The sequence below is a fragment of the Chlorocebus sabaeus genome, chromosome 17 (genome assembly GCF_047675955.1).
Source record: "Chlorocebus sabaeus isolate Y175 chromosome 17, mChlSab1.0.hap1, whole genome shotgun sequence".
In the NCBI taxonomy this organism is placed as follows: domain Eukaryota; kingdom Metazoa; phylum Chordata; class Mammalia; order Primates; family Cercopithecidae; genus Chlorocebus; species Chlorocebus sabaeus.
The window spans coordinates 40,007,851-40,020,827 of NC_132920.1; the positions used below are offsets into that span (position 1 = coordinate 40,007,851).

General features: G+C 48.3%; 1 protein-coding gene across 2 annotated transcripts in view; it reads left to right on the top strand.

Moving 5' to 3' along the window:
- DAAM2 (dishevelled associated activator of morphogenesis 2) overlaps positions 1 to 12,977 on the top strand; it is a 115,044-nt gene that overhangs the window by 57,357 nt on the left and 44,710 nt on the right. For both annotated transcript variants that reach the window (XM_038006043.2, XM_073005944.1), the window contains exon 2: positions 9,409 to 9,632. In XM_038006043.2, the coding sequence (XP_037861971.1) occupies positions 9,465 to 9,632 (168 nt within the window). In that variant the 5' untranslated portion in view covers positions 9,409 to 9,464. The remainder of the gene's footprint in view (positions 1 to 9,408; positions 9,633 to 12,977) is intronic.

Sequence of the window (12,977 nt, forward strand, 5' to 3'; positions counted from 1 at the left end):
GGTGGGGCCATGTGCACAGGCTCCACTGGGTTTCTAGGGCGGAGTTGGCCTGACAGAACCTCGAGGTCCTTCCCTCAAGAGTGACAGAATGCTTTTTGTGCTGGGACCCTGGCAGAGAGGATCAGGAGTAGCAGCCAGTGGGGGCTTCTCCCAGTCCTGGGCTGTGGAACGGTGCTGAGGCCTCAGTGATGGGTTGCTCTGGTGGGAGAGCTGGGAGTGGAGCACAGAGGAAAACTGGAGGCTCCTTTCCTGCACCTTTCAGTAACAGCAGCCCCGTCTGTGTGAGCCAGAGGAGGGGCTTGGCTTCTGGAAGCAGAGGGGGCGAGGCCTTGGGTTCTCCTGTGTAGGGTGATTTCCCTTTGGCCAGGAGCCCCAGACTTCCGGTGCTAATGGGTAGCAGAGACATGGATGCTAAAATTCCTTCTCTTTCACTTCGTAGCTGTTGCCCAGAGAGCAAGCTATGCTCCCCAGGTTCATCGTCAGCCCAGGTCCTTGCTCTGTATGTCCAGCCTCTCATCCTCTTACTCGCGTGCCCGCACCCCTCCATGGCACCGCCAGCATCCACCTCTTCTTCTCTATTGGCAGTTCAGGGTCTCATTCTCTTCTACCCAGATGCACAGACTTGCCTCCTAACTCTTCCCCTCTTCCACTTCTCCCTCCTGTCTTCCCACCCCATACAGTGCCACCAGAAATGTCTCTTCTAATTTCAGACCTCGCAAACGCTCTCCTCTACCATAAGCCAAGGAACTAATCAGCCACAAGCCACACACTCTCCAATGTCTTCTTCCTTCTTCCCCTGGCGCTCAACGCCCTCCTTTTTCTGGCTGTAGTTTTGGTTCCCACTGCACCTCTTTGAGCCCTGAGAGGTGCAGTGGGAACCACCCTGGTAGAGCTTCTCATTCATTTGGGCTGTCGTTGGTGCCAGGTTCTCATTCTGGCATGCCACTTGTTGAGAATGCTTTCCTGGACACCCCCCGAGCCCCTGGCATGTGCTGACACCCTCCCTTCTTCTGAGGCCCAGCTTCCATGACAGTTCCTCTGGTGAATGTTCCAGATCCTCCCAGCCAGAAGTCACTCTTCCCCACCTACAGTCCCAGGGTCTAGAGCCGCACCTCCTTGCCTCCCTTGCATCCTAGGATCTGATGTCAGGCTCATATAAGACACCCAGAACATTGCTTTATACATGGCATTTACTCGGTGGGTGGGTGGATGAATGAATGAATGAATGAATGAATGAACGTTTGACCATGACCTTGGAGAACTATCATCTGCTTGTTTAGTGCCCTAGTGAGTCAAAGAAACCTTTATTCTCTTTATCATTTCTCAAAATGAGAAAAACAGTTGGAAAATCCTCAACTCCCACCCTCACCCCCAAGTTCGAGAAATGTCACTTGAAGGGATTTTCAGTTTCACTTTTCCGGAAAGACGTTCCTTTCTCTCCTTCCTCTTCTCCGGTCTCAGCGATGCCTCCTGTGTCTCCCACCCCTTGGCCTGCACAGAGGGGACTCAGAGGCTGAGAGAATTTACTTTTGCTTTCTTTGCCTTTCCCAGAGCCTAGGGGGAAACTGTAATTTAGGCGACTGCTAAGAAAAGCTCCCCCAATTCTGGAAACAGCGTGTGCTTATTTTTGAAAGTGCTCCTTGTCTCTCCCCCAGCCCTGCCCGAGGCTCACAGTACAAGTCAGTCAGATTGTTCAGGGCAACAGTGGCGTCTGGAGACTTGCTTTGAGTTCCTAGGTTCACACCTAGCGTCCTTCTGAGCCTCAAGTTTCTTCGTCTGTAAAAAGGGAAGATGAAAGTTTGAGATAAACCTCGAACATGGTAGGTGCTCAATAAATATATCTTTATTATGGTTGGAATCACTGGATTTAGAGGGCAGCACTCTCGGTGGGTCAGACAGTACAAGTGAGGAGCCAGTATGATATGTGGAATCATATGAAATCGGTGTTTTTATGGCTAAAAATAATAGGATATTGTCAGTTGCATAGGAATCGATGCAGTATCCAGGAATTGGCAGTCTTTCTGTAAGGGGCCAGATAGTAAGTGTTTTTGGCTTTGTGGGCCATACGGTCTCTGTTGCATGGTAGTAGCTGTAGACAATACTTAAATGAATGCGCATGACTGTTCCAATAAAACTGTGTTTACAAAAACAGTCTGTGGGCTGAACGTGGCCCCTGTAATATCTGCCAAGCCCTATAGTAATATGTAAAACTATGAAATTACAGAAAGAAAACTCTCTATAATACCATCATTCAGGTATCTTTACAAGTAGAACAGCAGTTTATCTGTATAGCTATTAATAGTCTTTACTTTTACTAGGCTGTATTCCAAATGCTTTACAAATATTAACTAATTTAATCCTCCTGACAACCCTATGAATTATGTACTATTATATTTCCCCTGTTTTATGGCTGAAGAAACTGAGGCTCAGAGAGGCCAAGTAACTTGTTTGAAGTCACCTGGTTAGAGCTGATGTCAACTGAACAGAATTCAACCGAATGTGTAGGGTAGAGTTGGGCGATGATAATTCAGCAGCTTCAGGGAGAAAGTGGATGGATTAGAGCTAAGAGGAACCCCCAGGCCTGCTTGCTGTCCACCAGCTTGAGGAGATGGTCTGCAGAGGCTTGGAGTGGAAGCAGGTGTGGTGTAGGTTGGCAGTGGGGGGATGGGTGGGCAGAGGGTCTGGTAGTGTCATTTGGGACATGGGATGGAAAAGCATAGATTCTTCCTTTGGGAACCAGGCCCCAAGCCGGGCTTGGGGCCCTTTCCTGGGTGACTCCCAGCAGCACATGGCACGTGGAGGGTCAGCGTATAGGGAGCAATGTCCGCCTATGGAGCAGGAAATTGTTTACATTCCTTATGTTCCATGCAGCAGCTCTGGGAAGCTCTGGGCCCCATTCCCAGCCCCAGTCGCAGCCCCAGCCCCAGGGGACCTGGTGGGGAGAGAAGGGCAAAGGAGCAGGCTCCCCAGCACGCTTGCAGCTCTGCCATCAAACCAGGATACTCGCATACCCTTTCCATTTGCTTGGCCTATTAATTTAGCCAGCAAAGGATGAAGCCGCTGATCAGGACTCTGGGCTCACACATGCCATGCTCTTCCTTCTGTGCCTCTGCTTGTGCCGTTTTCCTTGCCTAGAGTGCCTTTTCCCTCCTCTTGCACCCTTCCTTGCTTCTCTCCTCTCTTTCAAGGCTGGCTCAAAGTCCGCTCCTCCTGGAAGCCTGCTCTGACTTCCCCTTTACCCTCTAACCCCCAGGCTGGACCAGGTCCCCCTTCTCAGGGCTGCCCAAACACGTCGCTATCTCTTCGTTGTCACTGTCTGGACTCCCCTTGCTCCCCCACTAGAAGGAGACCTTTAGGAAAGGAATCACATCTTGTTTACTCCTGGGTCCTCACCACAGGTCAATGGTCAACACATGGCTAGAAGCTGGTCAAAAGCACATTCGTTTGAATGAGACACTACTGTCCTCAAACCCAGCCCTTTCACTTCTAAAACTTGGTCTTTGGGCAACTTGCCTGACCTTTGAGACTCTTAATGTCATCATCAGTAAGAAGGGATCGTGGTATCATTGTAGGGTTGGGAGAATAAATGAGATAATGCAGAAAATTATCAGTATAGTACCTGGTTCCCAGTAGGTACCTTGGAAGTGGCCAGGGAGAGATAGTCAATACCATGTCCTTGTCCTGTTACCCCTGTGTCTGAAGGTAGGAAAAGAGGCAGTTTGATAGGAGGCAATTTGAATGTCCCAAAGCAATAGCATTGTCCCCAAGAGCTAGAGGAGAGGTTCATGAGTCAGCTTTGGTTCTGTGACAAGACCACTAGGCTTAGAGTGAGAATACTTACTTGTGAGTCCTAGCTCTGTCTCTTAGCAGGTAGGTGTCATAGACCAAGCCATGTAACAGCTCCTGAAGCCTCAATATTTTTATCTGTAAGAGGGGATAATAACCACCTCACAAGGTCATTGTGAAGCTGAAATGAGATTGCCCAGCTGTGAAAACACCGGGCCCAGCTCACAGGAAATGCAGAATCATGAATTATTGAATATCAATCTGTATAACATTTGAGAAAACTCTGAGCAGATCTCAGCTTAGGATACTTTCTGGACATGTGCCTTATGGCTTAGTGGCTAACCGCTTTAGAGTCAGACAGTCCTGGGTTTGAATCCTAGCTATGTCCCTAACTAGCTGTGTGACCTTAGGCAAGCTACTTAGCCACTCTGAACCACAGTTTTTGTGGCTTTTGTTTTCGTTTTTGCATTTTTGGGTTTTTTCTCCATAAGTTCTTTAAAATGAAGCCAACTATCTCAGAGAGTTGTTGGGGGAATAAAATGTCGACAGTCAGTTTCTGGCACATAGGAAAGTCTCAAGTGTTAGTATTATTCTGCTTCTATTAAGACTGAGGGATAAACACTGATGATATGGGGCTTTTGAAGTCCTGAAATGTAAAAGCTGGTGTGTTGCAGTGGCTAGGGGTTAGGGTTTGAGGGTAAGGGCTAGGATTGCATCTTTACCAACCAAATGGAAGGAATGAGCTCAAGTGGTAGGAAGTCCTTCCTGGCTGGGAGAGCAATGTGGGGGAAGTGCTCAGTACAGGCAGAGGAGAGCCCCTTGGGAAGGCTTCGGGAATAGGATTGCGCAGGCAGTGTGAAAGGTCAGAGCTGGTAAAGTCCTTGGAGGTCTTCAGTTAAACCCTGCCATTGCATAGAAAGGAAACTGAGGCCCAGAGAGACTACCACCATGGCCTGCTGAACCCCTGCTGGTGAGTGACAGAAATGGGACAGGCAATGTGCTTTTTCTATAACTAGAGGGACTGTGACGGCGATGGGTGCAGTTAGGCTGGAGCCACAGGAGGCATTGCTTAACTGGCTGTGACCTATGGTTTGGTGTCTTAGGCCAGTTGGTCTGTGCTTGGGGACTAACAGTCCTGAGGAGAACTTGTCCCCACAGGAAGAGGGGAGGGAGCAAGGAGACAGGATGTGGAGGGCAGGGAGCTGCTGGCTCTGGGGAAGTTTTCACGGAGAGAAAAGTGGGTGGAGGTGGGGGCAGCTGAAATCTCTCTGGCCTGAGTTCAAGTCCAATGGGTTTCCTTCTCTCTTTGCATCCCCTTTTCTCCAAATTGCTTCTCAGTTCTCCTTCAAGGTGGAAACCTCTTTGTTCCTCTTCTAAAGAGATTTTGCAGAAATGAATTTCTGTGGCCACTTCACCTTCTCCTCTCCCTGTCCAGGGCCAGTGATGAAGATTTGCTTATCTTTCTACCTAGAGATAGCTCAGAGCCCAGGGAAAAGCCCAGCTCCTCTGGCCTAGAGGAAGGCAGAGCCGGGTGACTTCATAAATCTGGCCAGGCAAATTCCCAGAATGCCAGGCGTCGGTCACCCCATCATTGCCTGGAGAAGCGCTGAGGGTTGCAGGCTGTGGGCAGGGCGAGTCTCACCTTGCTGGCGATGATGGGAATGGAGGCCCGCTGCAGGGTGGCGCTTCCTCTACTGTCGCCCAGTGTGCTCCAGGCATTTCACTTCTCTCGCTTTCTGCACACCTCACTGAAACCCAGTGAGGAAGACCCTGTGATCAGGGTGTCACAGATGAGGAAACTGGGGCTTCGAGAGTTGAAGAGTACTCACCAGCACCAGCTGAGAAAACAAAGGTGGGGAAATCCCGGTCTCCTGACTTTAAAGCCTCTGCCTCTGCTCCCCACCCCGCCCTGCCACTAGGAAGCTGGAGTGAAAGAGGTGTCAGAGCAGGAGCGGGTCAGGAATTAGGGTTCGGACGATGGAAGCAGCTCCTACTGATGAGGAGAAGGAGGTGGCCTTTGGAGCTTCTGTAAACCTCTCCTGCTCTCTAGAGGGATTTCTAAACTAAGCTGTAGAGACTGATCTGCTGTAGCGGAGGGAGGCTATGGCTATGGGGGAGCTGAAGGCAAGGTAAGCAAAAAGGCCCATTGACGGAGAAGACAAGGTCTGCGGGGGCAGTGACCGGACCACAGCCTGGCTGCTGGAGTCCTGGGTTTTAATCCCAGCTCTATTCCTAGGCCTGTGACCTCAGATAAGACAGTTCCTCTTTGGACCTCGTGTTTGGATCTCTACCATGAAGAGACATGATTTCTGAGGCCTCTTTCGGCAGAGAGCCTGTGATTTTAGTCTTGGATGTTCAGATGGGGATTTAAGAAAGGGAGGCAAGAGGGCCGGGCGCGGTGGCTCACACCTGTAATCCTAGCACTTTGGGAGGCCAAGACGGGCAGATCACGAGGTCAGGAGATCAAGACCATCCTGGTTAACACGGTGAAACCCCATCTCTACTAAAAATACAAAAAATTAGCCACGTGTGGTGGCGGGTGCCTGTAGTCCCAGCTACTTGGGAGGCTGAGGCAGGAGGATGGCGTGAACCTGGGAGGTGGAGCTTGCAGTAAGCTGAGATTGCGCCACCGCACTCCAGCCTGGGTGGCAGAGCGAGACTCAACCTCAAAAAAAAAAAAAAAAAAAAAAAAAAAAAGGGCAAGGAAAGACCTAGGGTTTGGTTGGGAGGGCATTGTCTTCAGGAACATAAACATACTTGGGAGCTGTCACACAGCCCCTCAAAAAGACACATATGCAGCAGCCCCCTGAGTGCACGAGGTCCTTCTCTCAGGGGATGGTCCTTCCTGTTCGCAGGGTCTGTGTCTACTTCTCCTCTCCTGAGGTCAGGGGAGATGCTCTAATATTTAACAACAGGTATGGCACAGGCTTTGGCCAGTCAGAGCAATCGTGGCTGTAAACAGCTGATGTAAGACTGTGCCAAGGTATACCAGCTATATGCCACCCCTGCCCCCATGCCTGATTCCTCTGGTACAGCCAAGAAAGGTAAGAGGGAGACTAGGGAACAAGAAGCTGGGGAAGTAAAGGCAGGAAGAGGGGTCACACGTTCTCCTTGTCCCTTCCTAGAACCCCGTGGTGCTGTCAGCCCAGCCTCCCCACTGCCTCTCGGAGCTCCCTTCCCATGCCTTGTGCCCCGAACAAAGCAGTCTTGCTTGCCAGCTGCAGCTGCGTTTTGGAGGCTGATGGAATCAAGGGGATCTGGTCTGCATTCCATGTGATTATCCCACACTTGACAATGGGCAGGGCACCCCCAGGGATTCCACCCCTACCTGCCTGCAGAGTTGGTGTTTTACTAACCCTAATGGTCAGAGAACAGAGCTTTGTCTTACCCACTCTTTGCCATTGGCTATCAAGTCCCAGGGGAACCCCACAGTCCCCCTTCCTCTCTGTTTTCCTCTAATGCTAGTCTACTCCAGGTCTTTGCCACCATGTCCCTGGATTGCTGTGCTGGCCTGCCGGCTGCTTCTCCTCCCTCAGCCTCTAGGACGGTTCTCTTTTTCCTTACAAACGTTCTTGAGTGCTTATCAATTGCTAGTAGTTGAGATTTCCATCAATATTTTTTGACTGATTAATAAGGACCCCTCTTTCCTCCTTTTCCATGAGAACAGGTCATTTCCCAATTGGTCAAGAAATATTTATTGACTCCCCACGAAGCATAAGGCTTTTATTGGCTACAGAAATGGGGATGGCCGTCAAAGAAGCAGGAGACATAGTCCCTGCCCTCTAGGAGCCCTCACTATATTTATGAGAGCCAGTAGCAAAAAGATAACCAATAATACAAGGGCAATCTTCCATAATGTATTATTTGAGGCTTTTCTGGGCCTATTAAAAGCCTGTCACAAACTTTATAAAGAAAGATAAAATAGAGCTGGTAAAAAAATTCTAGAATGACAGTTAAAATAGGGCATGATGTGTGAGAGGCCAGATGAGATTATACTAAATTATTAGCTAGGACTTAGGAAATAAAGCAGTGTTCTCTAGAAGTTACCCTGAGTTCCCTAGGAACAAATTATGCCACATTTATCTTGTTCTCTCTTTTGATAAGATTCTAGAGCTTGGTTCGAAGGAGTGTCATAGATTTAGCATATCTTGAGTTCTACAGGGCTTTAGGAGAAATATCTCATGTTGACTTTATAGAAAAGAGGGCTAGATGAGAGCATAGTTACATAGATTTAGAGCTGGTTGAAAGACTGTCCCCTGAGCGTATTAATGAAAGTTCCCTGGCATTCCTAGATCAGCTTGTTGTGTCATTAGGGTCTGTGTCTTTGATGTGATCAACATTTTTAGCAATGATGTGCGTGATGACTACAGAGGCATTCTAATCTGTTAATAATCTGAGTCCAGGAGAAATAGCTAAGAATCAAAATTCTAAAGTATCTTGACTGCAAACCAATGATATTCAACAGGGATAAAAACAGAATTCCATATTTATGTCCAAAAAAATTAAGATCTGTAAGTATGGGCTTGGGAGAATCCGGCTGGGTAGCAGTTTGGTGCATAAGCTATGGCCTCTCTACTGAACCCCCCTAGGTTGTCAGGAACCAGTGGTTGAGGATGGTTCTGCCTCTCAGGAGGCCTGTGTCCTGGTTGTTGGATTGAATTGATCTAGAGGCCATGTGGCATCAATGACAGGGGTAGTGTTCTTTCTCAAGCTGGTCATCATTGACCTAGGCTTTCCTAGGGGCGAGCCAAAGACTTAACCCTTTCTGTTCCAGTGACTACTCAGCTGTTAAATGTCCATCAGTTCTGGTCTCTGGACAGAGCAGTGTCCTCTCTTCTTGGTTGGTATGAAAAGAAAATCTGAGCAGATTTCTTCCGAAAATCTGAGCAGATGTCAAATACTATTCCAATGATCAGTCCTATTTCTGTACCCAGGCTTCACTCTGACTCCCCTGGGTAACTCTCTGAGGACAACTGGCCACCTCCTTCTAGAAGGATCAGTGAACCACTGCCTGTTGCTATTTCACATTCATCCAAACATGCCAGGGTACAGAAGACTGAGCAGAAAACTCTACAAGCCTCTGTAGCCTTCTGTCCTCTCCTCCTCTGGAGACCCAGGCTCTAGAAGCTATGCCACATCATTAGCTTACTGTTCCCTCTGCCAGCCTTCTTCAACCCTTTCCTCCGCATTGGACCATGCCTTTAAATCAGTTATCCCCAGGCCTGGAAATGAATCAAGTGAGTAAATGAGCCTTGCTAGAAGCTGATCTTAAGACAGGGAGTAGGATCCCGTCTACACATTCATGGAAAGTCAGCTCTGGCCACATGGAAGTCACATTCAGTGACCCCAGCCTTTGTCCTTCTCTGAGGGCAAGGAAGGGGAATGTGAAAGTGTCTTGGCAGGTAACACTCAGAGGGCGTGGTGGGGAGGATACGTAAATACCTCCAGGTGGAAAGAGCTGGAGGGAACAGAGGGATGCTGTGGGAGGAAGGGTGGAGGGGCTTTGCTATTGAGTTGAGGGCTCCCGGTGGCCTGTGGGACAGAGGTTATGAAGGCAGAGTGACCTCTGCTCAGCCTATCTGACTGATGCCTGACTACCCTGTGTTATCTCCTCCTGTCCAGATCACGATGAGGACCTAGGGCATCTGCCTGCTGACACCCCCTGGCCTGCAGTGACCATGGCCCCCCGCAAGAGGAGCCGCCATGGCCTGGGCTTCCTGTGCTGCTTCGGGGGCAGTGACATCCCCGAAATCAACCTCCGGGACAACCACCCTCTGCAGTTCATGGAGTTCTCCAGCCCCATCCCAAACACAGAGGAGCTCAACATCCGCTTTGCAGAGCTGGTGGTCAGTGAGAGGGTGGGGAGGGACAGTGACAATGGAGAGGAGGGTGGATGGACAAGCAGAACTGGACAGAGGGCAGGGCATCTGTCCTGGGGTCTCCATCTCTCAAAACTCCTCTTGGGAGGAGGTAGGCCCCCAGGACACTTCAGCTATGTTGGGGAACCAGAATCTCTCGCTGGATGGACAGCATAAAGTGTGTCCCCAGAAGAATGGTCCTACCTCCTCTCTGCATTGGATTGTAGACCACAGGGTGCAGTAGTTAGGTTATCATAGGAAGGGGCAGCTCTGGGCTTTGCAAACTAAGATGGTGAGACATCTCAAAGAACATCAGAACATTTGGCGCCTTTCTCTCTTCTGCTCCTTGGAGTTTCCCTGGGATCTTTTAATGTCCAAGACACAAAGAAGAGACATAGTGGGATTCTGTGGGCAGACACTGGGCACCTCGGAACAGGGAATGATTGGCTAGGAACATGGAGGTGGAAATGTCTATGTCATGCGTGGGGTTCCAGTTCAGGCCTGGGATGATTATATGCTGTGCCTAACAAGGGGCAGGTGAAAGCTCTGCCATTCACACCAGGACCAGCCTGTGCTGACTCTGCAGTGCCTGCCCAGGCCAGCCTTCAGATTGCCCTTGTGAGAAGCCCCTGTGTGTGCAGCTTTATACCATGGCCACAAATAGACTAGGAAAGAAGCATGATTTCTTCTCTCTTTGGAGGTCTGGTGGTGAGACAAAGTCTGCACATCACGGGAGGTCCCAGGCCTGGTAAAGAGCCATAAGTACAAGTTCATCTACCATTAGCTCTTGGTCACTCATTCTGTGGTGGGCCATTAGTAAGCCAGTAAACAAACAATGCCAGGTGGTTGGAATGTAGTTTTATACTTGTATTTGCTAATAAATACACCTGGTTAAACCAATCCAGCTCTTTCAATGACAGGGTCCCTGTAAGATGAGATTAAGCAGTTTATATGAAAAAGTTGTCCAGCTTCCTTGTTACATCAGGTTTAGGAAAACTCACTGTTTCCCAATTTTTAGCTTTTCTCTGGATGGGGCAAGTGGTGGGGGACAAAGTGTTTGCTAGTGTAGAATAATATCTGGAGCCTGATCCGTGTTAGTCAGGGATGTTTTCTTGAGTAGAGTGAGTTTTGAAAGAAGGACATGATGGGCAGTGTTCCTTTCTTTGGCTCTTTTATTCAACAGATATTTACTGGGCATCAAGACAGGGACCCTTGCATGGCACTTTAGCAAAAACAAGGGTGAGTCAGACAAGTCTTGCCTGCAAGAAGAATAGCATCAGGTATCTCTCAAACAAGAGAACAATATTTCTTGGAGAGACTGCTGGGTGCTGGGCTGTATGGGGGTCCTAGGGATGTAGTGATGAGCCACCAGAGACCTCCCCTGCCTCCGAGAATGTGAAAGCCTAGTAGGGAAGACTGATCTTGAGGAGCAGAGACAAGTGTGATGAGTGCTAGGACAGGGAGCATTCGGGGGGTGGGGGCATGGGAGTGCCTAGCAGGAAGCTGTATTCTAGACTGGGAGAAGTCACAATGGCCCCTGTAAGCAGTGACATTTTCACCGAGATGATAAGTGAATGAGGTTCAGGACAATGACTGCAGAAGAAATGGTATATGTGAGTGTCAAGTCAGAAGCTGGGTCCTTTTGGGGTACACAATGAAGACCAGAAGAACTAAAGTTTTTGGATTAAACCCTAAGGGCAGTGGAAAGTCATGGAAGATTTTAAGCAGGGATTTGAGGTGATCTGATCACCTTTCTAAAAGACCATGCAAGGTGCTCTGCTAAAGAAGGGTTCTGGGTTGACCATTTGGAGGCTTTTGCCTCCTAATCCTACAGGTTAGAGAGAAGGGTGCCTTAGACTAAAGTATTAGCAGTGAGGATGGAGAGAAGTGGACAGATTCAAGAGCTATTTAGGAGGAAAGATAATAGGACTTGGTAGGATCAAAGAGTGAGTAGGAATCAAAGAACATCCCGGTTTCTGATATGAAGTGTTGGATGGATGTTGGGACCCTGGACAGGATAGGATATGCTGGAGGAGATTCAAGTTTAGGGGGCTGGGATGATGAATTCAATTCACACATTCTTTCTGTACATCAGTTTCCTTATCTGTAAAACGAGTTGTTATAAGTTATAAATAAATGAATAAACATTACACACTTAGAACAGTGCCTGGGACATAGTAACTCTTTGTAAGTACATCAGAGTGGAGACGTACTGGAGACAGTTGGGCCCCAGGGTCTGGAGTTCAGGAAACTGTTGGTCTAGGGGTACGAGTTTGAGAGAGTCTGAGATAATAGCTGAGTCCTGGGGAACAGGTGAGGGAGGACGGTGCCCTGAGGGACTTCATTTAAAGGTAGGATAGAAGAGGAGAAGTCATCCAGGAAGCCCACGCAGAACATAGGGTGAAACAGGAGAGACTGCTCAGGAGGGTAGTTGCTAAAGAAACCAGGGAAGTGAGGTTTAATAAGAAGCAAGCAGTCAGCAGTCATATGCTGCCTGGGCTGAGCAAAACTACCATTGATTTAGAGATAGCGACCACTGGCTGGAAAAGACAAGTACATCAATAACCTGAATACAAGCTCATGTGGAACTGCTCTGTAGTTCAGGAAGGGAGAGATTCTTCTTACCTGGGAAGGTCTACTGAAGGCTTGCGGGAGGAGGCTGACACTGTGCCCTAGGAATTAGACCAGGTCCTTAGTGTGAGTGGGTACGGAGGCCTGTCCAGGCAGGACTCACTGTGTAAGCAAAGGCACAGAGGTTGAAGAGGTGCAGAGTTTGTGTTGGGAAATGTAAGGTGCATATAACTCTCCTTTTTCTTTTATTTCTGATTTTGATCGTGGAAAAGAAACCTCAAACAGCATTCTGGGAATTTTGACAAAGAACTTCCTGGGATACCTAGAGAGCAGTTCTAGGGAAGAACTTTTGTATGGGATTAAATCTGCAGGAGTCTTGAGTTCCAGAGGCAGGTGAACTAATGGGTATTATTTCAAATATCCCTTGTCTGTGCTATCTGAATGGCAGTCCTTGGCCAGATGGGGCTACTGGCTCATCTGAATTGAGATGAACTGTAACTGTAAAATGCACACCAGATTTTGAAGACTTAGTGTGAAAAAAGGAATGTAAAATATCTCATTATTAATTTTCTACATGATTATATGTTTAAATGATTATATTTTAGATTTACTGGTTTCAATAAAATGTACTATTGACTTCACCTATTTCTTTTAAAGTTTTTAACGTGACTAGAAAAATTTGAAAATATATGTGGCCCCTGTTATCTTTCTATTAGGCAGTTCTGATCTAGGTGAGAGAAGAAAGTCTTAATATTCTCCCTT